We start from the raw sequence: 24,462 nt of genomic DNA, 5'->3' as shown, positions 1-24,462 counted from the left end.
AAAAAATGTCATACTTTAGTACGTCAAAAAAAACGGCATACTATAGTATGTCGAAAAAAATCAAAAAATGTCATAATATAGCATGTCGAAAAAACGTCATAGTATAGTATGTCGAAAAAAGTCATAAAAATGTCAGAATAAAATGTTGAAAAAAACGTCATAGTTTGGTATGTCGAGAAAACCTCATAGTATAGTATGTCGAAAAAAGTCATAAAAAATGTCATAGTATAATATGTCGAAAAAAGTGTCAGCTGAAGTTTTACTGTTCTTTCTTCTTCAGTGAACACAACAACAAACAACAACAAAAAGCTGCACTTTCAAATTGAGGAGTATCTCAGTGAAATCACCTGTGGATATGGCTCAGTCTGAAATCAAGGGATCAAATCTAGAGCTCTGTGTTCTGAGAAGTTTCTCCGTTTCCTTCTCAGACTAAAGGCTAATTTATCTGTCTCTCCTTGAAAGGTGGACGTCTGAGAGCTGTCAAGAGCTCCTCTTGGTTGCATAACGGACATCGGGTCAAAGTGCATGTTGAGCTCCAGCAGCCACTTTTATGTCTTTTCCTCTCAGTTTGTGATGCAACAAATGGTCAGGTAGGGTTTGAAAGCAAAAAATAAAAACTACTTGGGTGAGACATGACATGAGTGTAGGCCTACAGAGAAAGACAAAATCACAACAGTCAGGAAAGACGCTGACATGAAATCAGCAAGTAAAGATGTGGAGTATTATGTGCTTTATTTAGATACATTACTGACTCCAACTCGTGCACACCTTCTTGTGCAAGTGTCCAGTCCTGTGACTCATTCCTGATGATTGAAGTTAAGCTCTGGCAACATACCTCCACCTGAATATACTATGATGTCTGGAGACTCAACATGAGATACAAACACAAGCCAGTGTCCCAGTGTAGATGCTACCATGTTGGTGTCAGGCAGGTTCCCAATCACAGTCACTCTGCTACGATTCAAGGATCAGCTCTACACCCACAGGTGACAAATCAAGATGGCGGCGCGCATGGACGCAGCGGCTCCAGTCAGCTCTGTGTTTGTTTTCTCCGTCTTTGTTTTCGTCCGCCAAATCGAAGCGGAATCGCGGACACGTTTGACACGGAAATACGAACGGTAGTTTGTGTTAGCCGAACCAACGGAGAGGATCAGGGGCACCAAGTTCCAGTGCATCGGACGAAAACACCACAGCTGTCGCCGAGAGGACTCAACAACACGTCTACTTCCTGAGGACGCTAAGGAAGGCAAGCCTCCCCCTCACCACCTCCAGCCATCATAACAACCTGGAGCAGCATCTGGTTTGGAAACTGCACCGTTTCTGATAAAAGGACCCTGCAGAGAGTGGTGAACACAGCAGAGAGGATCATGGGCGTCCCCCTTCTACCCCCCACCAGGACATCGACAGGTCAAGGTCTCCACTTTTCTTCTGCCAACAGGTAAACGCTTATGTGGCAATTTGAACTCTTTCATGTATCTGCCAATACCAGTATTCAGTCATTCAGTCATTCATTCTCTATATAGGTAGCTCTCTCAAGTGTGTAGTTGTAAATATAACCATGTACAGTTGTATATAGTACTATTGTACATTCACTGTGTAGTTCAAAGTTCCACTTGTAGATTCAGTTTATCTTCTGTTTAGATCATCTGTGTCGTCATGTGTTGTAGAGTAGTAGATGGAGTAGTGCAGCAGTAGTTGTGGTTATTGGTTGTGTCTTGTCAGCATGTGTAGCATGGTGGGATGAGGAGAAACAGTATTTCACACCTCTGTGTGTTTTTATGAACGTATTGTGGAATAAACACGACTTGAATCTGGAAAACTGTGTGGCTGGTAGACCAAAGTGCCTCCTAAGAGGACAGGTCAGGTCAGGACAGGACATGGGATTACCAAAGTTATTAGAATTCTGTCAGTAGTTGCTTATGTTGTGTTAAAACTACAAGCGGCAAAAGCTTCAACTAAGTGTCATTGAAATTGTTGCTGAATCTCACATACAAGGGGATAGGGGTGGTTGTGGCTGCACACTTTGGACACAACTGGTAATGAGGGGCAGTGGAGGTAAATAGTAGAACTGCAAGGAAGTGGAGTTAAAAGCCTTTCTAGAGCCTAGAGTAAACTTGTTTCTAACAAGAAATGCCATTTTTCTACTGTCTAATTTAATGTCTTTATTCTGTCTTTTCTGGGCAAAGACCAGAAGTTTAATGTTAAATTAAATCTAAATCAGAATATGTGGAGATACTGTATGACTGTTTACAATATAAATCTTATCCAGACAAGCCCTTATTTTGAAATTCTTATAAAGCTGCTTACATGTTTAATGAAAATATATATTTCAGTAATATCCCTGTTAACATGCAGCCATTCTTTGAAATAAATTATGATTTTTTTTTTTTTTAAGTTTAAAGTTTTTTAAAGTATTTATTCCACCATGCAAACAACCTCCTTCTTTCATTCCTTAAAATGCCCACTTGTGTAAAATGTCCATTTTCTTAGGTCAACAGCCATGTGACTGAAGCCCTCAGTCTTCTACCCAGACTACAGAGTGTGGTGAAAGGAGAGTCTCCAGGTTCTAAGTGTTGGAGCCACAAGTGTTGGAGCTGCAGAGTCAACAGTTTAGTGAGCCGAGAGCTGAAGTGAGCCGAGAGCTGAAGTGAGCCGTGAGCCGAAGTGAGCCGAGAGTCGGAGGCGGAGTCTTGGAGAGGCGGGGCTAACTCTTACTATTTTTTTTTTTTTTGAGATTTTTTGTCCAAAATTAGATGCCAAAATTACCAAAAAAGGTAGTAGTAAGTGTGAGCAAATAGCTCAGGGAGTAAGGAGAAGGGTTGGGGGAGGAGAGGTAGTAGGTTCGAGGCCAGGAGGGGAAGTGTTTTAAACGACACTACCAAAAAAAAAAATTCAAAGGACAAAGCTGGCCTCGAACCCGCGACGTCGGGTCGGGCGCCATGTTTTTATCGCACTGAGCTATTGCTCAACTCAATTTTGAAAATTTTTAACTTCTATTTATCATATAAGGTCAAAAAAGGTAACTACTCGGCTCCAAGACGACTCGGCGAGCAGCTGGACTTTAGTGTAGTGGTAAAGCAGAGGGTTTGACACCGGGAGGTCGGGGTTCAAGCCCCGTCTTTCCCATTTTCGCGGCTCTTTCGGCTCTCTGGATCTTCGACTCGTGAATCCACTGACTCAGATGCATGATTCTTTCCATGAAAAGACTCAGATTCTCTGAAACCACTCCTCTGGGTGAGAAGGAGTTCCTTCAAGTCACTGTCTGACCTGGAGCTGAACATGAAGATTTGTCTTTGTAAAGCCTCAGGCTGATGTTTGACCACAAAACCTCAATGCAGCTCTTTATTAGGAACACACAGAGATGCCTTTATGAAGATCAATCTCAGTTTACTTTGACCTTGTCACAAACTTTATGTTTCTTATTGAGGTGTTGGTGGCTGCTGCAGAAATGTGTTTTACAACTCAGACAAAATATTATGAACAGACGAAAAACAAATCACTTTTTAGTTTGATAAAACGTCTTTATTTCTCTGACAAACAAGAAATCACATTTTAATACGACTTTCTGCGAGGAGTCACTGTGGAAGTTTATTTTATAATTTAATAAAAATAAATCTGTCCAAAAAAAGTGACTCTTTCTCTGTTTCTGGGGTGACTGTGCTGACCTGGAGTCAGAAATGTTCTCTGAGCTCTGAGGAAAGGTACAGTATGAGAAGGTGATGGAGTCAGATGACGACGTATCTTCAGACTCATCTGAAAAGATACATTCTGGATTTGCTGTAGCTGTGTGTAGAAACATATATACACACACACACACACACACACACACACACACACACACATATACATATATACATACATACATACACACACACACACATATATATATATATTTATATTCTGCTGCATCACGTTTCACTAAAGGTGTACCTTATTTTGAATAAAATGTCTACTATGAAAAATGTCATAGTATAGTATGTCGAAAAAAGTGTCACAGTATAGTATGTGGAAAAAAATCATGAAAAATCATAAAAATGTCAGAATAGAATGTCGAAAAAAAATGTCATACTGTAGTATGTCAAAAAAAATCATAAAAAATGTCATAATATAGCATGTCGAAAAAACGTCATAGTATAGTATGTCGGAAAAAAATCTTAAAAAATGTCATAGTATAGTATGTCAAACAAAAACGACATACTATAGTATGTCGAGAAAAATCCTAAAAATGTCATACTATAGTATGTGGAAAAAATCCTAAAAAATATCATAGTATGTCGAAAAAAACTCATAGTATAGCATGTCGAAAAAAATCCTAAAAAAATGTCATAGTATAGTATGTCGAAAAAACCTGATATGTCGTATGTTGAAAAAAAAATCTATTAGTCCTGTAGAAAAAAAATCATAAAAAATGTCATACTATAATACGTCGAAAAAAACTTCATGGTATAGTATGTTGACAAAACGAAAAAGATGAGATAATATAGTATGTCGAGAAAAATCCTAAAAAATGTCATAGTATAGTATGTAAAAAAAAACGTCATACTATATATAGTATGTCGAGAAAAAAAACTTAAAAAATGTCATAGTATACTCTGTCGAAAAAATGTCATCAAATAGTATGTCGGAAAAAATCTTAAAAAATGTCATAGTATAGTATGTCGGAAAAACCTCATATGTCGTATGTTGAAAAAAAAAATCTATTTGTCCTGTAGAAAAAAAATCATAAAAAATGTCATACTGTAATATGTCGAAAAAAACTTCATGGTATAGTATGTTGACAAAAATCGTACAAAATGTCATAGTATAATATGTAAAAAAAAACTCATACTATAGTATGTCGACAAAAACGTCATAGTATAGTATGTCGGAAAAAATCCTAAAAAATGTCATAGTATAGTAAATCCTAAAAATGTCATAGGATAGTATGTCGGAAAAAACGTCATAGTATGTAGGAAAAAACCCAAAAAAATGTCATACTATAGAAAATCCTAAAAATGTCATAGTATAGTATGTCGAGAAAACCTCATATACGTCAAAAAAACGTCATATTATAATATGTCGAAAAAACCTCATAGCACGACGTTGTATGTCAAAAAAAAAAAATAATCAGAAAAACTGTCATAGGATAGTATGACGAAAAAAATGTCATAGTATAGTATGTCGAGAAAAATCCTAAAAAATGTCATAGGATGGTATGACGAAAAAAACGTCATAGTATGTAGGAAAAACCCCCAAAAAAATGTCATAGTATAGTATGTCGAGAAAACCTCATATACGTCAAAAAAACGTCATATTATAATATGTCGAAAAAACCTCATAGCACGACGTATGTCAAAAACAAAAATCTGAAAAACTGTCATAGGATAGTATGACGAAAAAAATGTCATAGTATAGTATGTCGAGAAAAATCCTAAAAAATGTCATAATATGGTATGACGAAAAAAACGTCATAGTATAGTATGTCGAGAAAAATCCTAAAAAATGTCATAATATGGTATGACGAAAAAAACGTCATAGTATAGTATGTCGAGAAAAATCGAAAAAGATGAGATAGTATAGCATGTCAAAAAAAACGTCATAGTATAGTATGTCGGAAAAAATCTTAAAAAATGTCATAGTATAGTATGTCGAAAGAAACGTCATATTATAGTATGTCGAAAAAACCTCATAGTATAGTATGTCAAAAAAAACGTCATAGTATAGTACGCCGAATGAAACGTCATACTATATATAGTATGTCGAGAAAACTTCATAGTACAGTATGTCGAAAAACATAAAAAATGTCATAGTATAGTATGTCGAGAAAAAGCTGAAAAAACGTCACACATAGAGTACGTCGAACAAAACATCATAGTATAGTATGTGGAAAAAAATCAAAAAATCTGAAAAACTGTCATAGTATAGTATGTCGGAAAAAACGTCGTACTATAGTATGTCGAGAAAAATCCTAAAAACTGTCATAGTATAGTATGTCGGAAAAAACGTCGTACTATAGTATGTCGAGAAAAATCCTAAAAAATGTCATAGTATAGTATGTCGAAAAAAATGTCAATATAGTATGTCGAAAAAACGTCATAGTATAGTATGTTGAAAAAAAGCATGAAAAATGTCATAGTACAGTATGTCAAAAAAAACAAAAAACCTCATAGTATAGTATGTCGAAAAAACCTCATAGTATAGTATGTCAACAAAAATCTGAAAAAATGTCATAGTATGGTATGTCAAAAAAAAACGTCATACTATATATAGTATGTCGAGAAAACAACTTAAAAAGCGTCATAGTACAGTATTTCGACAAAAACGTCGAACGTCAAAAAATCATAAAAATGTCAGAGTAGAATGTCGAAAAAAACTTCATACTATAGTACGTCGAAAAAAACGTCATACTGTAGTATGTCGAAAAAAGTGTCATAGTATAGTATGTGGAAAAAAATCAAAAAATCTGAAAAACTGTCATAGTATAGTATGTCGGAAAAAACGTCGTACTATAGTATGTCGAGAAAAATCCTAAAAAATGTCATAGTATAGTATGTCGAAAAAAGTGTCGTAGGAAAAAACCCAAAAAAATGTCATACTATAGAAAATCCTAAAAATGTCATAATATAGTATGTCGAGAAAACCTCATAGTATAGTACGTCAAAAAAACGTCATGCTATAATATGTCGAAAAAAAATGTCATAGTATAATATGTCGAAAAAAACCTCATAGCACGACGTATGTCAAAAAAAAATCTGAAAAAATGTCATAGTATAGTATGTCGAGAAAAATTCTAAAAAATGTCATAGTATAGCATGACGAAAAAAACGTCATAGTATAGTATGTCGAGAAAAATCGAAAAAGATGAGATAGTATAGTATGTCGGAAAAAACGTCATAGTATAGTATGTTGAGAAAAATCCTAAAAAATGTCATAGTATAGTATGTCGGAAAAAATCTTAAAAAATGTCATAGTATAGTATGTCGAAAAAACCTCATAGTATAGTATGTCAACAAAAATCAGAAAAAAATGTCAAAAATCTTAAAAAATGTCAGTATAGTATGTCGAAAAAAATCTTAAAAAATGTCATAGTATAGTATGTCGAAAAAACCTCATAGTATAGTATGTCAACAAAAATCCTAAAAAATGTCCTAGTACAGTACGTCGAAAAAAACGTCATAGTATAGTATGTCGAGAAAAATCCTAAAAAATGTCATAGTATAGTATGTCAAAAAAATCTCATAGTATAGTATGTCAACAAAAATCTGAAAAAATGTCATAGTATAGTCTGTCAAAAAAACCTCATAGTATAGTATGTCAACAAAAATCATAAAAAATGTCATAGTATAGTATGTCAAAAAAACCTCATAGAATAGTATGTCAACAAAAATCTGAAAAAATGTCATAGTATAGTCTGTCGAATAAAACGTCATAGTATAGCATGTTTGAGAAAAATCATAAAAAATGTCATAGTATAGTATGTCAAAACAAAATCATAAAAAATGTGGGACTCACCCTCTGATCACCTCCTTCCCTGTGAGGATCCAGTTTCTTAGTAAGGTGCCTCAGACAGACACGAGGCCCATCACGTTAGGAACGACCAGCAGAATCCCACCAGCGTCTCCAGATTTAGGAGGTGGACCCACCTGGAACAGAAAGAGGGAGGAGAAGCTGCTTTCATGTGTCAAATGACTCTTACGTATTTAAAGTTCTGATCACCTGAATATTAGAGCATCCCAACTGTGAAGCACGGGGTGGAGGGGCAGCGTCATGTTCTGGGGGGTGTTTTGCTGCAAGAATGACTGGTGCTCTTCAGAAAATACACCGTGTCACGAGGAACAAAGAGTATGTGGATATACCGTGGTCTTACAAACGGACCATGAACAGAAGAATACTTCCAAACTTCCTCCAGTTCTATCTGGAAGTATCAACTAACATTTCTGCAACTTCTCCTTAGAAGACAGTTTACTAAGGATTAAACTCTGTGTGCTGACCTGAGGTGTCCACCTGCTAAAAAGTGCAGAAAAAAAAAAAAACAGAATCGAAGAAAAGTAATAGCGTCTTTATTTGGATTTACAATTGGTCACATTTGCACAAATAAAATCGATTTTTTTCTCCATACAGGTAAAATATTTGTTCATCATACATGTGTACGCAAATATATGCAATGAGAAAACATTACAACAACTTTTACATGAGTTTACATTTGATGGCTGCAGGTTTTTGGAAAATATCTGGACAGCGCTACATATATGTGCATACAGTTCAATACTGTTATGTACATTTGAGGTATGTTTTGCATAGATATATATGTGAAACAAATATATAGTTCTTCTTAGCCTCCCAGCTAATAGTAGTGGTTTCTAGCCTCCTAGACCAGCGAGCCCATGGCCATCATTACAACATTAAATCTGCATATTATTCTTTGTATTTCATTTTACAGCACAGTCACTTTAAGCTCAAGAAAGAAGCCTCAGGAAAGACAATAGCCGCCTCTCTTCAATTTATTCTCACATCTACCCCTAAAATGAAAAAAATAATAAAATAAATGACAAATGCTAATTGTGGTCCATCCCCCAGCTGGGCATCTGAGTGCTCATTAGTTTTAAAGAAGGCTAATCCATTTAGGTTTCTGCATATTGATATGCCAGTTGTGTCTAATGGTGGAACAGGCATCCGTCAAGGTAATAGAGCATAAACACCTGCAGGAGCATTAGGGGGAAGTCAGCCTGGTAATAAAGTAGGTGTTAATTGGTGAGGGGAGGACTGTCGGCTAACTCATGTGTGTAATGTAGAGGCGGGTGAAGAGGAGAGGAGGGGGAGGATTCATCAGATTTCACCCTAAAAATCATGTCACTTAGAAAACCCCACGCTGTGAGCTGCTTTTGAATTTACTGCTAGACATTATCTACAAATATTGTTTTAAAGTTAAAAATGACGTAGTGTAAAGCCAATTAGAAAATAATCAATTTGTGTAAATTAAACAGTTAAAATGTAACGTTGGTTATTTAAACCGTCTCTAAGTTGATTATAAAAGCATCTGAGGTGAAGTCTCTACTTCAGTGTACCTGCAGGACTTGGCTGCAGTCAGACGCTACTTCCCGACTCGTAGCTGGTCGCTGGCGGCGAGAGCTGCTCCCAGAGTTTCGATGAAGCGGTGGACGTCGCTGAAGGAGTTGTAGAGCGGCACCGGAGCGACTCTCAGCACGCTGGGTTCCCTCATGTCGCACTGAGCAGCAGGAAAAAGAAAATCACAGTCACGAAGAGTCAGTTTATAAAAAGATGCAGTCGTTTATCAGCTACTCACAGCGACACCCCTCTTCTCCAGCTCCTGATGGACTCTTCTGATGGGGACGGAGAAGGAGAGCGACAGCTGGCAGCCTCTCTGCTGAGGGTCCGAGGGCGTGATGACGCGGACGTGAGGTTTGTGAGGCTGAGCTGGGTCCTCGGTGTAGTGCTGCTGGATCAGATACTCCAGATACCCCGTCAGCAGGAGGGACTTCCTGCGCAGCGCCTGCATGCTGCTCATGTTGAACACCTGGATGTGGAGAAAGCCTTCAGACATCATCTCTGCACGTTGTTGTGGAAGAAAATCAACCTAAACCTTCCATGAAACTAGAAAACCAGAATGCATGTTTTTTAGGGCAGTACCTCCAAACTGGCCTGCAGGGGGCAGACCAGCAGGATGGGCTGGTTGGACAGTCTGAAGCCGCTCACTCCGGGCTGCAGCTGCAACACTGAAAACAGAAGAAGGGTCTAACACACGAAGATGGATCCTGGTGTAATATCCAATGAGAGCACAAGATGGCAGCGTGCAGCAAGAAAGCAGCTGAGAGGATCTTCTTTACCGTTATTCATCTGGAAACGAGTTTTCAGGTCGTGTCCCCACCATCCCACCAGCCTGAAGAGTTAAAGAGAGGGGTTAAAGGATCATCAGGAAACACTTGGAGTTTATTCTCTCATCATTTCTTGGAGTGTTCCTTACGCTGGTTTGATGGTGTCTTTATGTTTCTCGTGGACAAATGCTCCAGCCAGACCACCAGCACCTGAGTTTATATACTGCAAACATAAAGAGACAGAAAGTCATCTCACAGCACTTTCCTCAACTCAGTTCTGTTTCCTGTCAGCTGACCTTGTAGGTGCACCAGCAGGCGAAGTCCACGCCCCAGTCGTGCAGCTTCAGCTCCGCGTTTCCTGCAGCGTGGGCGCAGTCGAAGCCGACGAAGCATCCCTGACAGACGCGCAGAGAAAGGATTAATGCTTCTCTGAATTATTAGGATGAACATTTATTTCACTGTTACACAAATCTAACACTTGGACACTTGTGAGCATCTCCTCTTTACCTTCCTCTGGCCGGCCTCAGTTATGGCGGCCATGTTGAACAGCTGACCGGTGTAATACTGAACGCCGCTGAACATCACCACGGCGATGGAGTCTCCCTCCTTCTCGATCACCTCCAGGATGTCCTCCGTCCTCAGAGTGTCCTCCCCCTGACCAGACAGGAAGCAGAATCAGTGCTCATGTTGTGTCTCCAGGTTACCTCTGATATTTAAGATTTACCTCCAATACATTTAATTATCACTGGAATCAAGATTTGGAGCTTTTCAGATAAAACTCTGTGAGAGTGTGATACTTTCCCAGCTGAGGATGAGTTCTGGGTAAACATGTGGGGCGTACCGGTCTGGGTGAGAGCATCAGCATGCTCTGATGAGGGTCGAATCCTCTCAGGATGATCTGAGACTCTATAGCGTACTGAGGACACAAGAGACAGATTCAGCTTCCTAACAACGACACCGTAGAGTTGATTTATGCCACAGACGAGTCAGACTGAGATTTAAATCTTTTAAAGGCCACACAAGACCTGACATTTACAAAACTACAACAGATTTCTCACGACGTGCAAATAAACGTCATGAAAACCACAAAAAAGCTTTGAAACACAAGAAAACATGAATCTCAATCATGATGATCTGGTTTCTCATGTGAAGCTCGCTGCATTTTAAATAACTCCAGAATAAATCATCTTAAAGCTGTGGATCTCAATCTGAGGATAAATAAATCAGTAAAATAAAAGGAACAGGACAAACTGCAGCCTTAGCTAACCAGTGAACAAACCACAACCAGTGGATGGACTCACATGATCTGAAGGAAAGGCCTTGTGCTCCAGGAGGATTTTGTGTCGAGCTGCAGTTGGTTTATAGAAAGAAAGCTGCAGGATAAAGACATGAAATGATCCTTAGACTTCTTCTTCATCTGCTCCTCTTTGTTATTCCAGGTGTCGTGTCTTTTTATTTACTTACCAGCAGAAGGTGTAAATTAACCGTCAGTCCGTTCATCAGCGCCACCTCCTCAGTTTTAGCTCCTGAGAAACAAAATAAAAATCCTTCAAACAGTCTGGAGCTGGGTTTTAAACACAATTAATAATTCCAGAAACACTGGGAATAAAAACTCATGTAGGGCTCAGACTGATCAGAACATTAACATCAGTTCTTGTCTCTGTCTTATTACATATACCAGGCCTCCATGTGAACTCTGGACTCTAGAAAACAGACCTGGACAGAAGAGTGCAGTGACCTGAACACAGAAAGATGATGAGGAACGTTGCAAAACCAGTGCTGAAGAACGGACCTCTGGGTTCAAGCGTTTAACTCTCAGCTACGACCAGGACGAGTGAGATTAAAGTGACTTAATATCACTGATGAACGTCAAACAGGTTCTGCAGCAGGACAACAAGGAGCCGTCCAGAAAAAATATCTGCAACAGCTGTTCTGATCTCAGCATCGTGGAGCCAGTCACTGAACGTACATGCAAGGTGACGTTAGACCAGTTTAGTCCAGAATCAGGCCCAAACCAGTCCAAAAACCCCAAAAACCAAGTCTAAAATTCAGAACCAAAACCAAATAAAGCTCAGCTCAGAACCAGACTAATATCAAGACTAAAAGTCAAAATAATCTAAAACTAAATTCAAAACCACCTCCAAAGAAATGTCAAACCAAAGATTATGATCTGGATTTTATAATTAAAATATTGACACATGTACAGATTTAAAATTGGACGTTAAACAGGCCTTAAATAATATCTTAACACCTTTTTATATCAACAAATGGAGCAGTAAACAAAGACATGTTCCCGTCACAAATCTCGCGAGATCTCCAGATAATTTGGAGAAACAAAACACCTGGCGTCTAATTATTCATTTTAGCATCTGCAACGAGTTGATCAGCGTTAATTTAATGCAATTTTATCGCCACTTTACAATAACAATGACAAACTGTGAAAACTAGTGAGCTAACACCTGACGATACACCTTGCAGGAGGCAGAGCGTTAGATCTTCACAAGAATCAAAGTAAAACTCATCGCCAACAATCAGTTACTTATGTCAAGTTTTAAATGGGTGAGTTTACTTACATTTCCTGTCGTCTTGCAACGTTTTATTTGTGTTTTAATCCTAATTCTCCGACGCTGTTTCCACAAACGTTGATGTGATTAATGGTGCGTTCAAAGCCCGCTACGTTCACTTGTGTTTCCGCTTGTAAAAAGGCTGAGAAGGTTCTCAGTCTTCCAGGTCAGGGTATATCCAGTAAATAAAGTTAAAAACAAAGTCAGCTGGACTTGTTTGAGTTGTCAAGGAGACGTTTCATCCGAGTCTTCAGGTGTAAGTAACAGGTGGCAGGTTTCGGAGTTTAATTGGAACACCTGTGGGTGGTGCTCACCTGGAAACCACGTGACTAGAATCTGTTACGCTTAAGCATAAAGGAGGTGGACACCAATTATCAGCCACTTAAAGTCTTAACACCTGTCCCCTAAAAGATGTTCCAAATAAACATCTAAACTCCTCTCCACATTTAGAAGAACTAGTTGGATGAAATATCTTCAGGTTGCCTTTGTTTTGGTCGTGTTCTTTAGTCATTCAGTTTTCAGATTTCACAGTTGTGCTCAAATAAAACCAGCGCCGGACTCAGATCTCAGCGTTTCTTACCAACAATTCTAGCCATCATTTCCTCAATGTCGTTTTCAGCCCACGCCCAAGGTCGTGAGCCCTCCATGTGGCCGTGGACCCCCCTGTAAAAGACTGCTTTAGAACAATGCCATTGTTTGAAGAAGTAGTTCATTAACTAACAGGTGTTAGTTTATAGCATACATTTTGGCCCACTTCTCCAGCTCCTCTTCCAGGTATTTCCGGGCCATTTTGGGCTGAAGCCCACAAGAGTTCCCGGCGAGGTAGACGCAGTCCTTGGTGCCATCACCCAGCGAGAGGTCAGCTACGGATACGTGCAAAAGAAAAAAGACACCTGAATCATTTTGACATCATTAAACAACCTCAAATGCTCCTCCATCTTAAATCTAACTTGACTCACAAGGAGGCAAATCTGCAATTTTAGGCACCAGGAATTTCTCCCGGAGATGTCGCAGTTTGTCGTGTTCGTCGAAGTACGCGGCAACTTCTGCAGAGGTCGGGCTGCAGCCCAGCGACGCCGACACTCGCTCCACGGTTTCTCTGGGATTTGAGGCGTCAAACTCATCCATTATGATGTGCAGCAGATCTGCAGAGAGGGGGGACGGCGGTTGCAAAGATAATTCTTCTTAAAATATCACTGTTTTCTTTCATGGCTTTAACCTTCAGCTCCCTCTTGCTGTGAAAACGTTTATTTTACTGCTTGATTTTTAAATGCGGAACTTTATCCAGAGGTCAAAAGATCACATGTTGAATTTGTTTAACTTCTGTTCAACCCTGGTTTTAGTTTGACCCATGTAAACAGTTTTATCTCACACTTAAACAATCGATTAAATGCCAGTTCATAAAGTGGAAGTTGTACTCACTGTGGTTTTTGCAGATGAGCTTCCTCTCGACTAGCAGCCGTCACACCGAGTGAATCCTCTGCTCTGGAAATGCTCTTTAACCCCTCTGCGAGCGCTGTCAGGTTAATGATTGTTCTGGAGAGATACAGACGGTGCCTCTTTATTAACGCTTCCTGGATCAGACTAATCCCTGCAGTCAAATGTCCTTCTGTGTACACAGAACAGGGATTAGTTCCCCATTTTTATGTGGTTTCACTTTTGTGTAAATTCAAACGTAGAGTGAGAAGTTTTGCAAGGCTGGAAAAACACGTTAGACCATTAAATGTAGCTGATATTCATGTTAGTTTTTGTTTAACTACTTCTAAATAAAGAAATAGTATGTTACTGTCTTATTTCTTCTCTCAAAAGTCACAGAGAGCTGCATAAATCTGTAAATGCGTGCAAGTATAAATGCCCTCCATGACTCAGTGTTCCCACTGGATGGCAGCAAAGTATAGTAAATAAAAAACAACAGACATTTAACTCCAGATGATTTTATTCCATACACAAGTATAATATTTCAGTCTTCACCGTGGAGAAGGGCTTCAGAGTGGCCCAGACCACCTGGAAGCCCAGCGTCTGGCTCCATGATGGCGGGACGAAGGAGCATCGAAGGTGGATGCTGTGCCCAGCAAGTCCTGGGGTCATCCATTACCAGACGGGATGGCAAGGACGGGACGGCAGCTGAAATCAGAGAGAGGATCATGTTTTTGATTTTTACAGTAAAATACAACTTGTGCATCTTGTTTTGTATGCAGTAAATTATAATTGTTAAAACATTTGATGCAGTAAAAAAGATTTTTGTTGGTTTTTGACTGGTTTGGTGCAGATTCTAGACTGGGCCAGTTGTAGACTTTGTATTGGACTTGTGTTTCACAACTAGTGGTCCTCTATTGACCCATTTATGTCCTGAAACTCCTAAATCAACCGAGAAACTTTTAGGGACAAGTGTTAAGACTTTAAGTGGCTGATAATTAGCGTCCACCTCCTTTGTGCTGAAGTGTGTTGTCAGGTATAGACTCTAGTCACGTGGGTTCCAGGTGAGCACCACCCACAGGTGTTCCAATTAAACTCCTAAACCTGCCACCTGTTACTTACACCTGAAGGCTCGGATGAAAAGTCTCCTAGACAACTCAAACAAGTCCAGCTGACTTTGTTTTTAACTGTATTTACTGGATATACCCTGACCTGGAAGACTTTTTACAAGCGGAAACACAAGTGAACGTAGCGGGCCTTTGATGACATCAACGTTTGTGGAAACAGCGTCGGAGAATTAGGATTAAAACACAAATAAAACGTTGCAAGACGACAGGAAATGTAAGTAAACTCATCTTTTTACAAGTTGACATAAGTAGCTGATTGTTGACAATGAGTTTTACTTTGAACCTTGTAAAGTTGTAACGCTCTGCCCCCTGCAATGTGTATCGGTGTATCGTTATCAAAGCTAATGCTAACGTTAGCTACGTGAACCGTTATGTTGTGTTAGCTCACTGAGATTCACAGTTTATCACTGTTATTGTAACGTTGGAGTTAAATTGCTTTAAAATAACTTTATCAACATTTTAAAGATGTTAAAATTATCTAATTAGACGCCAGGTGTTTTGTTTCCCAAATTAGCTGGAGATCTCGCGAGATTTGTAACGGGAACATACTGAGTGACAGGCTCTTTGTTTACTGCTTCACTTGTTGATGTAAAAGGGTGTTAAGATATTATTTAAAACCTGTTAAATGTTTTTTTTTTTTTTTTTAAATTATAAAATCCAGATCATAATCTTTAGTTTGATATTTCTTTAGTTTTGAACTTTTGCTTTAGATTATTTTAACTTTTGGTTTTGGGCTTGTGTTTCAGATGGTGTGGGACTAGTTCTACCCTTGGTATTTGTCCTGGTTTTAGACTGGTTTTTGGTTGGCTTTTAAACTGATTTCAGTTTTAGATGTGAAGTCTGAACTAGTTTTGGGCTTGGTTTTTATCTTTCGGTTGGCTGTATACATCAAGTTGTTGTCTTTTTTGGACCAGCTGTGGACTAGTTTTAGTCTGGTTCTGAGCTGAGCTTTAGTTGGTTTTGGTCCTGAATTTTAGCCTTGGTTTTTTGGATTTTTTTCGACATACTATACTATGACGTTTTTTTGACATATTATACTAAGACATTTTGTACGATTTTTTTCGACATATTGTACTATGAGGTTTTTTCGACATATTATAGTATGACGTTTTTTTGGACGTACTATTCTATGACATTTATGATTTTTCTCGACATACTATACTATGACGTTTTTTTATGATTTTGTTCGACATACTATACTTTTATATTTTAATTATAAAATCCAGATCATAATCTTTAGTTTGATATTTCTTTAGTTTTGAACTTTTGCTTTAGATTATTTTAACTTTTGGTTTTGGGCTTGTGTTTCAGATGGTGTGGGACTAGTTCTACCCTTGGTATTTGTCCTGGTTTTAGACTGGTTTTTGGTTGGCTTTTAAACTGATTTCAGGCTGGTTTTAGATGTGAAGTCTGAACTAGTTTTGGGCTTGGTTTTTATCTTTCGGTTGGCTGTATACATCAAGTTTTTCTCTTTTTTGGACCAGCTGTGGACTAGTCTGGTTCTGAGCTGAGCTTTAGTTGGTTTTGGTCCTGAATTTTAGCCTTGGTTTTTGGACTGGTTTGGGTCTGATTCTGGACTAAACTGGTCTAACGTCACCTTGCATGTACGTTCAGTGACTGGCTCCACGATGCTGAGGTCAGAACAGCTGTTGCAGATATTTTTTCTGGACGGCTCCTTGTTGTCCTGCTGCAGAACCTGTTTGACGTTCATCAGTGATATTAAGTCACTTTAATCTCACTCGTCCTGGTCGTAGCTGAGAGTTAAACGCTTGAATCCAGAGGTCCGTTCTTCAGCACTGGTTTTGCAACGTTCCTCATCATCTTTCTGTGTTCAGGTCACTGCACTCTTCTGTCCAGGTCTGTTTTCTAGAGTCCAGAGTTCACATGGAGGCCTGGTATATGTAATAAGACAGAGACAAGAACTGATGTTAATGTTCTGATCAGTCTGAGCCCTACATGAGTTTTTATTCCCAGTGTTTCAGGAATTATTAATTGTGTTTAAAACCCAGCTCCAGACTGTTTGAAGGATTTTTATTTTGTTTCTCAGGAGCTAAAACTGAGGAGGTGGCGCTGATGAACGGACTGACGGTTAATTTACACCTTCTGCTGGTAAGTAAATAAAAAGACACGACACCTGGAATAACAAAAAGGAGCAGATGAAGAAGAAGTCTAAGGATCATTTCATGTCTTTATCCTGCAGCTTTCTTTCTATAAACCAACTGCAGCTCGACACAAAATCCTCCTGGAGCACAAGGCCTTTCCTTCAGATCATGTGAGTCCATCCACTGGTTGTGGTTTGTTCACTGGTTAGCTAAGGCTGCAGTTTGTCCTCTTCCTTTTATTTTACTGATTTATTTATCCTCAGATTGAGATCCACAGCTTTAAGATGATTTATTCTGGAGTTATTTAAAATGCAGCGAGCTTCACATGAGAAACCAGATCATCATGATTGAGATTCATGTTTTCTTGTGTTTCAAAGCTTTTTTGTGGTTTTCATGACGTTTATTTGCACGTCGTGAGAAATCTGTTGTAGTTTTGTAAATGTCAGGTCTTGTGTGGCCTTTAAAAGATTTAAATCTCAGTCTGACTCGTCTGTGGCATAAATCAACTCTTCGGTGTCGTTGTTATGAAGCTGAATCTGTCTCTTGTGTCCTCAGTACGCTATAGAGTCTCAGATCGTCCTGAGAGGATTCGACCCTCATCAGAGCATGCTGATGCTCTCACCCAGACCGGTACGCCCCACATGTTTACCCAGAACTCAGTCCTCAGCTGGGAAAGTATCACACTCTCACAGAGTTTTATCTGAAAAGCTCCAAATCTTGATTCCAGTGATAATTAAATGTATTGGAGGTAAATCTTAAATATCAGAGGTAACCTGGAGACACAACATGAGCACTGATTCTGCTTCCTGTCTGGTCAGGGGGAGGACACTCTGAGGACGGAGGACATCCTGGAGGTGATCGAGAAGGAGGGAGACTCCATCGCCGTGGTGATGTTCAGCGGCGTTCAGTATTACACCGGTCAGCTGTTCAACATGGCCGCCATAACTGAGGCCGGCCAGAGGAAGGTAAAGAGGAGATGCTCACAAGTGTCCAAGTGTTAGATTTCTGTAACAATAAAATAAATGTTCATCCTGATAATTCAGAGAAGCTTTAATCCTTTCTCTGCGCGTCTGTCAGGGATGCTTCGTCGGCTTCGACTGCGCCCACGCTGTAGGAAATGCGGAGCTGAAGCTGCACGACTGGGGCGTGGACTTCGCCTGCTGGTGCACCTACAAGGTCAGCTGACAGGAAACAGAACTGAGTTGAGGAAAGTGCTGTGAGATGACTTTCTGTCTCTTTATGTTTGCAGTATATAAACTCAGGTGCTGGTGGTCTGGCTGGAGCATTTGTCCACGAGAAACATAAAGACACCATCAAACCAGCGTAAGGAACACTCCAAGAAATGATGAGAGAATAAACTCCAAGTGTTTCCTGATGATCCTTTAACCCCTCTCTTTAACTCTTCAGGCTGGTGGGATGGTGGGGACACGACCTGAAAACTCGTTTCCAGATGAATAACGGTAAAGAAGATCCTCTCAGCTGCTTTCTTGCTGCACGCTGCCATCTTGTGCTCTCATTGGATATTACACCAGGATCCATCTTCATGTTTCTGACCCTTTTTCTGTTTTCAGTGTTGCAGCTGCAGCCCGGAGTGAGCGGCTTCAGACTGTCCAACCAGCCCATCCTGCTGGTCTGCCCCCTGCAGGCCAGTTTGGAGGTACTGCCCTACAAACATGCATTCTGGTTTTCTAGTTTCATGGAAGGTTTAGGTTGATTTTCTTCCACAACAACGTGCAGAGATGATGTCTGAAGGCTTTCTCCACATCCAGGTGTTCAACATGAGCAGCATGCAGGCGCTGCGCAGGAAGTCCCTCCTGCTGACGGGGTATCTGGAGTATCTGATCCAGCAGCACTACACCGAGGACCCGGCTCAGCCTCACAAACCTCACGTCCGCGTCATCACGCCCTCGGACCCTCAGCAGAGAGGCTGCCAGCTGTCGCTCTCCTTCTCCGTCCCCATCAGAAGTGTCCATCAGGAGCTGGAGAAGAGGGGTGTCGCTGTGAGTAGCTGATAAACGACTGCATCTTTTTATAAACTGACTCTTCGTGACTGTGATTTTCTTTTTCCTGCTGCTCAGTGCGACATGAGGGAACCCAGCGTGCTGAGAGTCGCTCCGGTGCCGCTCTACAACTCCTTCAGCGACGTCCACCGCTTCATCGAAACTCTAGGAGCAGCTCTCGCCGCCAGCGACCAGCTACGAGTCGGGAAGTAGCGTCTGACTGCAGCCAAGTCCTGCAGGTACACTGAAGTAGAGGCTTCACCTCAGACGCTTTAATAATCAACTTAGAGACGGTTTAAATAACCAACGTTACATTTTAACTGTTTAATTTACACAAATTGATTATTTTCTAATTGGCTTTACACTACGTCATTTTTAACTTTAAAACAATATTTGTAGATAATGTCTAGCAGTAAATTCAAAAGCAGCTCACAGCGTGGGGTTTTCTAAGTGACATGATTTTTAGGGTGAAATCTGATGAATCCTCCCCCTCCTCTCCTCTTCACCCGCCTCTACATTACACACATGAGTTAGCCGACAGTCCTCCCCTCACCAATTAACACCTACTTTATTACCAGGCTGACTTCCCCCTAATGCTCCTGCAGGTGTTTATGCTCTATTACCTTGACGGATGCCTGTTCCACCATTAGACACAACTGGCATATCAATATGCAGAAACCTAAATGGATTAGCCTTCTTTAAAACTAATGAGCACTCAGATGCCCAGCTGGGGGATGGACCACAATTAGCATTTGTCATTTATTTTATTATTTTTTTCATTTTAGGGGTAGATGTGAGAATAAATAATTGAAGAGAGGCGGCTATTGTCTTTCCTGAGGCTTCTTTCTTGAGCTTAAAGTGACTGTGCTGTAAAATGAAATACAAAGAATAATATGCAGATTTAATGTTGTAATGATGGCCATGGGCTCGCTGGTCTAGGAGGCTAGAAACCGCTACTGTTAGCTGGGAGGCTAAGAAGAACTATATATTTGTTTCACATATATATCTATGCAAAACATACCTCAAATGTACATAACAGTATTGAACTGTATGCACATATATGTAGCGCTGTCCAGATATTTTCCAAAAACCTGCAGCCATCAAATGTAAACTCATGTAAAAGTTGTTGTAATGTTTTCTCATTGCATATATTTGCGTACACATGTATGATGAACAAATATTTTAACTGTATGGAGAAAAAAAATAGATTTTATTTGTGCAAATGTGACCAATTGTAAATCCAAATAAAGACGCTATTACTTTTCTTCGATTCTGTTTTTTGTTTTATTTTCTCTGCTTCTAAGGAGAAGTTGCAGAAATGTTAGTTGATACTTCCAGATAGAACTGGAGGAAGTTTGGAAGTATTCTTCTGTTCATGGTCCGTTTGTAAGACCACGGTATATCCACATACTCTTTGTTCCTCGTGACACGGTGTATTTTCTGAAGAGCACCAGTCATTCTTGCAGCAAAACACCCCCCAGAACATGACGCTGCCCCTCCACCCCGTGCTTCACAGTTGGGATGCTCTAATATTCAGGTGATCAGAACTTTAAATACGTAAGAGTCATTTGACACATGAAAGCAGCTTCTCCTCCCTCTTTCTGTTCCAGGTGGGTCCACCTCCTAAATCTGGAGACGCTGGTGGGATTCTGCTGGTCGTTCCTAACGTGATGGGCCTCGTGTCTGTCTGAGGCACCTTACTAAGAAACTGGATCCTCACAGGGAAGGAGGTGATCAGAGGGTGAGTCCCACATTTTTTATGATTTTTTTTCGACATACTGTACTATGACATTTTTTTTTAGATTTTTGTTGACATACTATACTATGACATTTTTTTTAGATTTTTGTTGACATACTATGCTATGACATTTTTTAGGATTTTTTCCGACATACTATTAGCCTGGGTGTTCCCATACTGCTTTGCGCGCGATTTCATTCTCGCTGCAAAAGCAGTCTGGAAACCATCGCCCATATTTTCTCCTGAGATAGGGAACCAATCACAGAACGGGGGGGGCAGCAAGACGATGACGACGTCTATGCGCGACACCGAAGCTTGTAGTGTGTTAATTCAACATGGCAGCGGACCTAACGTTACCGTTCGATGCAGCCTTAGACAGTGTTTTAAGTAGCTTAGAACGCAAGTTTATTTTTAAAAAAGAGCAACGTTTGGCGTTGAAAGACTTCTTTGCCAAGAAGGATGTGTTTGCTCTGCTACCAACAGGCTTTGGCTATGAATCGCGCGCAAGGCAGCATGGGAATTACCAGGCGCATTTGATAGACATTCGTAGCGCCCAATAAACGGCTCTAGGCATTTGTAAAACCACGCCTCAAATACGAGAAAATAAACACGTAGTTTCCAGACCAGCATCTCATTGAGATGTGCAGTCGCGTCAGCCAGGCTAACATACTATACTATTCTATGACATTTTTTAGGATTTTTCTCGACATACTATACTGTGACGTTTTATTCGACATACTATACTGTGACATTTTTTAAGATTTTTTCCAACATACCATAAAATGACGTTAGGATTTTTCTCGACATACTATACTATGAGGTTTTATTTGACATACTATACTATGACATTTTTTAAGATTTTTTCTCGACATGTTATACTATGATGTTTTATTCGACAGAATATAGTATGACATTTTTTATGATTTTTCGACATACTATACTATGACATTTTTTTAGGATTTTTCTCAACATGCTATACTATGACGTTTTAAGATATATATGTGTGTGTGTGTGTGTGTGTGTATGTTTATATATATATATGTGTCTCTTAAAACACTTCGCCTCTTGCCCCCCCCCCCGAGCTATTTCTCCATGTGTTCCCAGTCTTTCTTTGAGCCTTTCAGTCTTTAGTTTGAGTGTTGGACTTCAGAAGTCACTGACTGTCAAAAGGTTTGAACCCATGTCTTAAGACTCTCCAAACACTCTTCTAACAGCCTGAGCTATTCACCCACATGCTTCCTCTCTTTCTTAAAGCCTTTCTGTCTTGACTGACTTTGTTTTTTTGTTGTTGTTTGTGGAACTGGATTCAGCATGGTGTGTGAATCATTGGAAGGCTGCTATAGTTGCAGATGACCACTGGATGTCACTGGTAGTGTCTGTCTTTGAGGCTTTGAAGCTTTGAATTTTTTTTTGAGGAAGAAGCCCCAAAAGCTTCCTCCACCTAACTCCAAGCCTCTAAGCCAGAGCTCATACAACACTTACCTAACATACCTATTTTTACATCTTTTCAGTCTGTCATCTTGGTATTAATATTCACAATGGATTTATACATCCAGAGCTTTAACCCAAACCTTCATAATCTCTGAGGAAAGGCTTCACATCATGAGCCACAGCTCCAGAGCCACTGAGAAGAGAGGACCTAAGAACAAGGAGTTACTAGGATACCTATATATGTAGTTACTGGCGGTGACCACTGGAGGGCAGTGATCGCGGTAGTTTCTAACCACTTCCTGTCCTCTGTGTTGATTACATCGATCAGGATCAGGTGTGACTCTAATGTATCTGAGCTTCATCACTCCTCCTCCTCCTCCTGTTCCTCTGGATGTTTCAGTCTCATCGTCGTGGCTTCTTCTCTCCTGCTGAAGGTAAAAACGTTCCTCTCATTCTTCTCCTTTACTCTGGTGTCGGTTTGTTTGCAGTGTTTGTGTTGATGAACAGGCTGCGTTCACCTGCGCAGGTGAGTCTGTTTTCAGAGCAGCGAGCGTCCTCCCGCCTCTGACTGTTGAATTGACTCGTTAAAGAGTAAAAGCAGACTCTGCAGACTGACCTGCTGCTTCCTCTCAGTCTCAGTGTTCACCACTAAGTCACTGAACTGACTGACAGTTGGTCAACTCACTGTAGAAACATTAAACCAACACACGGACAGAGGCAACGTGTTGCTGCCATTGACTGCTGCTCTGCTGTCTCCACTTCCTGCTAAATCCGCTGCATTCAGGACAAATCGGACATTTCAGACACGTTGGTGAAATCCACCTGCATTTAGAAAAATAATAAACTGACAAAATAAATGTCGATTTAAAGCAGATTTTCTGTATTTTATCAACAATAAAACTGATAAGTAAAGTATCTGATGTACAAAGTTGTTGATCTGATCACTGCAGAAACAAATGTCCTGACAGTTCAGTCTATTACTGATCATCTCAAAATTATAGAGACACGGGGCGATTATTTAAGATGAGATGAACCTTTATTTAAAAGTGATGCAGCAGAAATATAAAATAATAAAAATCAAACACCTGTCTGCATACAGTCATGTCAGAGTTAAATCTGACAGGAACTTGAACATCAAGTTAGTATCTGTCTGTAAATAAGAAGAATAATGTAGATGGAGTGTTTAAATCAATACTTGGTCTGTAAATTAAAATGTTGAGGCTCCGTCTGTAAAAGCAGCTCTAATTAGATAAACGGCGTCTCTAATATTTTGAACTTTCCATCACATATGTTAACTCTTCAACAGGAACAAATGATCAACGTCTGAGGCGGGAACTCCTGGTTGACTCCACATGGAACGTCCTCCTCTTGTTTGTTTGTAGCTGTTCATGTCATTTAGACTGAGTTCAGTCACTTTTCAGATTAATTCGAATTTTGTGGACGTTGATGAATCCTCTAAATGTTTCTGTGTCTCTGTGTCCTCTTCCTCCTTCAGTAAATCCAGGATGTGTCGTCGTCTTTTCGTTTCGATGAGTTTCCAGATGAAAACTGAAGATGAGTCGTCGTCTGACTTCGTCACCTTCTCATACTGTACCTTTCCTCAGAGCTCGTCTCATCATGAGCTTCACAGAGAAACCTTCTGACATCAGGTCAGCACAGTCTCCGCAGAAACGGTAGAGAAACTAAGATAGACAGATGGATAGGTTTTATTTGTTGCATGCACAGTTATACATAGTACAATGCACAGTGAAATATATTCTTGTACCTGCAGCCAGTAGTAAAAAAACGACTACTGTGAAACGGTAGTAATTGTAAATAAGAGTCACTTTCATTGGACAGATTTATTTTTATTAAATGATAAAATGTACTTCCACAGTGAGGCCTAAGAGGAAAGTGTATTAAAATGTGATTTAATGTTTGTGGAGAAAATAAAAGCTTCTCTGTCAAACAAAGAATGACTGATTTATTTTTTTATCTGGATTGTTCATAATATTTTGTCCCTGTTGTAAAAGTGATTTCAGCAGCAGCCAGGTTTTGTGGTGAAACATCAGTCTGAGGCTTTAAAAGGACGTTTGTCTGTCGTTGACCGTGTCACTCAGGTGTGGTGAAGTTTTGGAGGTTGTGTGTTCATCTCCAGGTCAGACAGTCCTCCTCACCACCTGAGTTATTTCAGAGAAAGAATCATAGTAGGGTGGGTGGGTGGCATAGCTCAGTGGGTAAAGCAAGCTGTCCACGAACCATAAGATCAGGAGTTCAATCCCCAGAGTGTCAA

At 39.9% G+C, this 24,462-nt stretch overlaps 2 protein-coding genes and 1 long non-coding RNA gene across 4 annotated transcripts; 2 read left to right on the top strand and 1 right to left on the bottom strand.

The window, feature by feature from the left end:
- Positions 1-8,028: 8,028 nt before the first annotated feature.
- Positions 8,029-14,092, bottom strand: kynu (kynureninase). The gene is made up of 13 exons (XM_084574369.1): positions 13,336-14,092; positions 13,119-13,239; positions 12,957-13,039; positions 11,277-11,338; positions 11,114-11,185; positions 10,654-10,728; positions 10,320-10,466; positions 10,109-10,207; positions 9,962-10,035; positions 9,825-9,877; positions 9,628-9,713; positions 9,284-9,514; positions 8,029-9,205 (listed from the first exon to the last, which is right to left on the bottom strand). The coding sequence occupies exons 1-13, from the start codon at positions 13,502-13,504 to the stop codon at positions 9,071-9,073; spliced, it is 1,407 nt and encodes a 468-aa protein (XP_084430495.1). The 5' UTR covers positions 13,505-14,092; the 3' UTR covers positions 8,029-9,070.
- A 108-nt stretch (positions 14,093-14,200) lies between these two features.
- LOC311509438 (kynureninase-like) lies at positions 14,201-20,277 on the top strand. Of its 2 annotated transcripts, XM_084574651.1 has the most exons (12): positions 14,201-15,133; positions 16,967-17,028; positions 17,120-17,191; positions 17,577-17,651; positions 17,840-17,986; positions 18,099-18,197; positions 18,271-18,344; positions 18,429-18,481; positions 18,593-18,678; positions 18,791-19,021; positions 19,100-19,260; positions 19,807-20,277. In XM_084574651.1, the coding sequence occupies exons 2-11, from the start codon at positions 16,993-16,995 to the stop codon at positions 19,232-19,234; spliced, it is 1,008 nt and encodes a 335-aa protein (XP_084430777.1). In that variant the 5' UTR covers positions 14,201-15,133; positions 16,967-16,992; the 3' UTR covers positions 19,235-19,260; positions 19,807-20,277. The 2 variants fall into 2 exon arrangements, with proteins under 2 accessions (XP_084430777.1, XP_084430776.1); XM_084574650.1 differs by having other exon boundaries at positions 14,202-15,133; positions 19,100-20,277.
- Positions 20,278-22,229: 1,952 nt separating this feature from the next.
- Positions 22,230-24,462, top strand: LOC311509610. The gene is made up of 3 exons (XR_014699851.1): positions 22,230-22,624; positions 23,497-23,594; positions 23,686-24,462. It is a non-coding gene; the product is annotated as an uncharacterized lncRNA (long non-coding RNA).

The sequence above is a fragment of the Chelon labrosus genome (genome assembly GCF_963514085.1).
Source record: "Chelon labrosus genome assembly, chromosome: 24".
In the NCBI taxonomy this organism is placed as follows: domain Eukaryota; kingdom Metazoa; phylum Chordata; class Actinopteri; order Mugiliformes; family Mugilidae; genus Chelon; species Chelon labrosus.
This window is presented reverse-complemented; position numbering and strand designations above follow the sequence as displayed.

What these genes read in the sequence shown, in the direction of transcription:
- kynu (XM_084574369.1), bottom strand. Translation starts at nt 13,504, where the DNA reads ATGGATGAGTTTGACGCCTCAAATCCCAGAGAAACCGTGGAGCGAGTG. An exon ending in AATTGCAGATTTGCCTCCTT is followed by an intron (nt 13,240 to 13,335) that starts GTGAGTCAAGTT and finishes ACGTATCCGTAG; the next exon opens with CTGACCTCTCGCTGGGTGAT. An exon ending in CTGGAGAAGTGGGCCAAAAT is followed by an intron (nt 13,040 to 13,118) that starts GTATGCTATAAA and finishes AGTCTTTTACAG; the next exon opens with GGGGGTCCACGGCCACATGG.
- LOC311509438 (XM_084574651.1), top strand. Translation starts at nt 16,993, where the DNA reads ATGAACGGACTGACGGTTAATTTACACCTTCTGCTG. An exon ending in CCTGCTGGTGCACCTACAAG is followed by an intron (nt 18,198 to 18,270) that starts GTCAGCTGACAG and finishes TTATGTTTGCAG; the next exon opens with TATATAAACTCAGGTGCTGG. An exon ending in TCGTTTCCAGATGAATAACG is followed by an intron (nt 18,482 to 18,592) that starts GTAAAGAAGATC and finishes TTCTGTTTTCAG; the next exon opens with TGTTGCAGCTGCAGCCCGGA.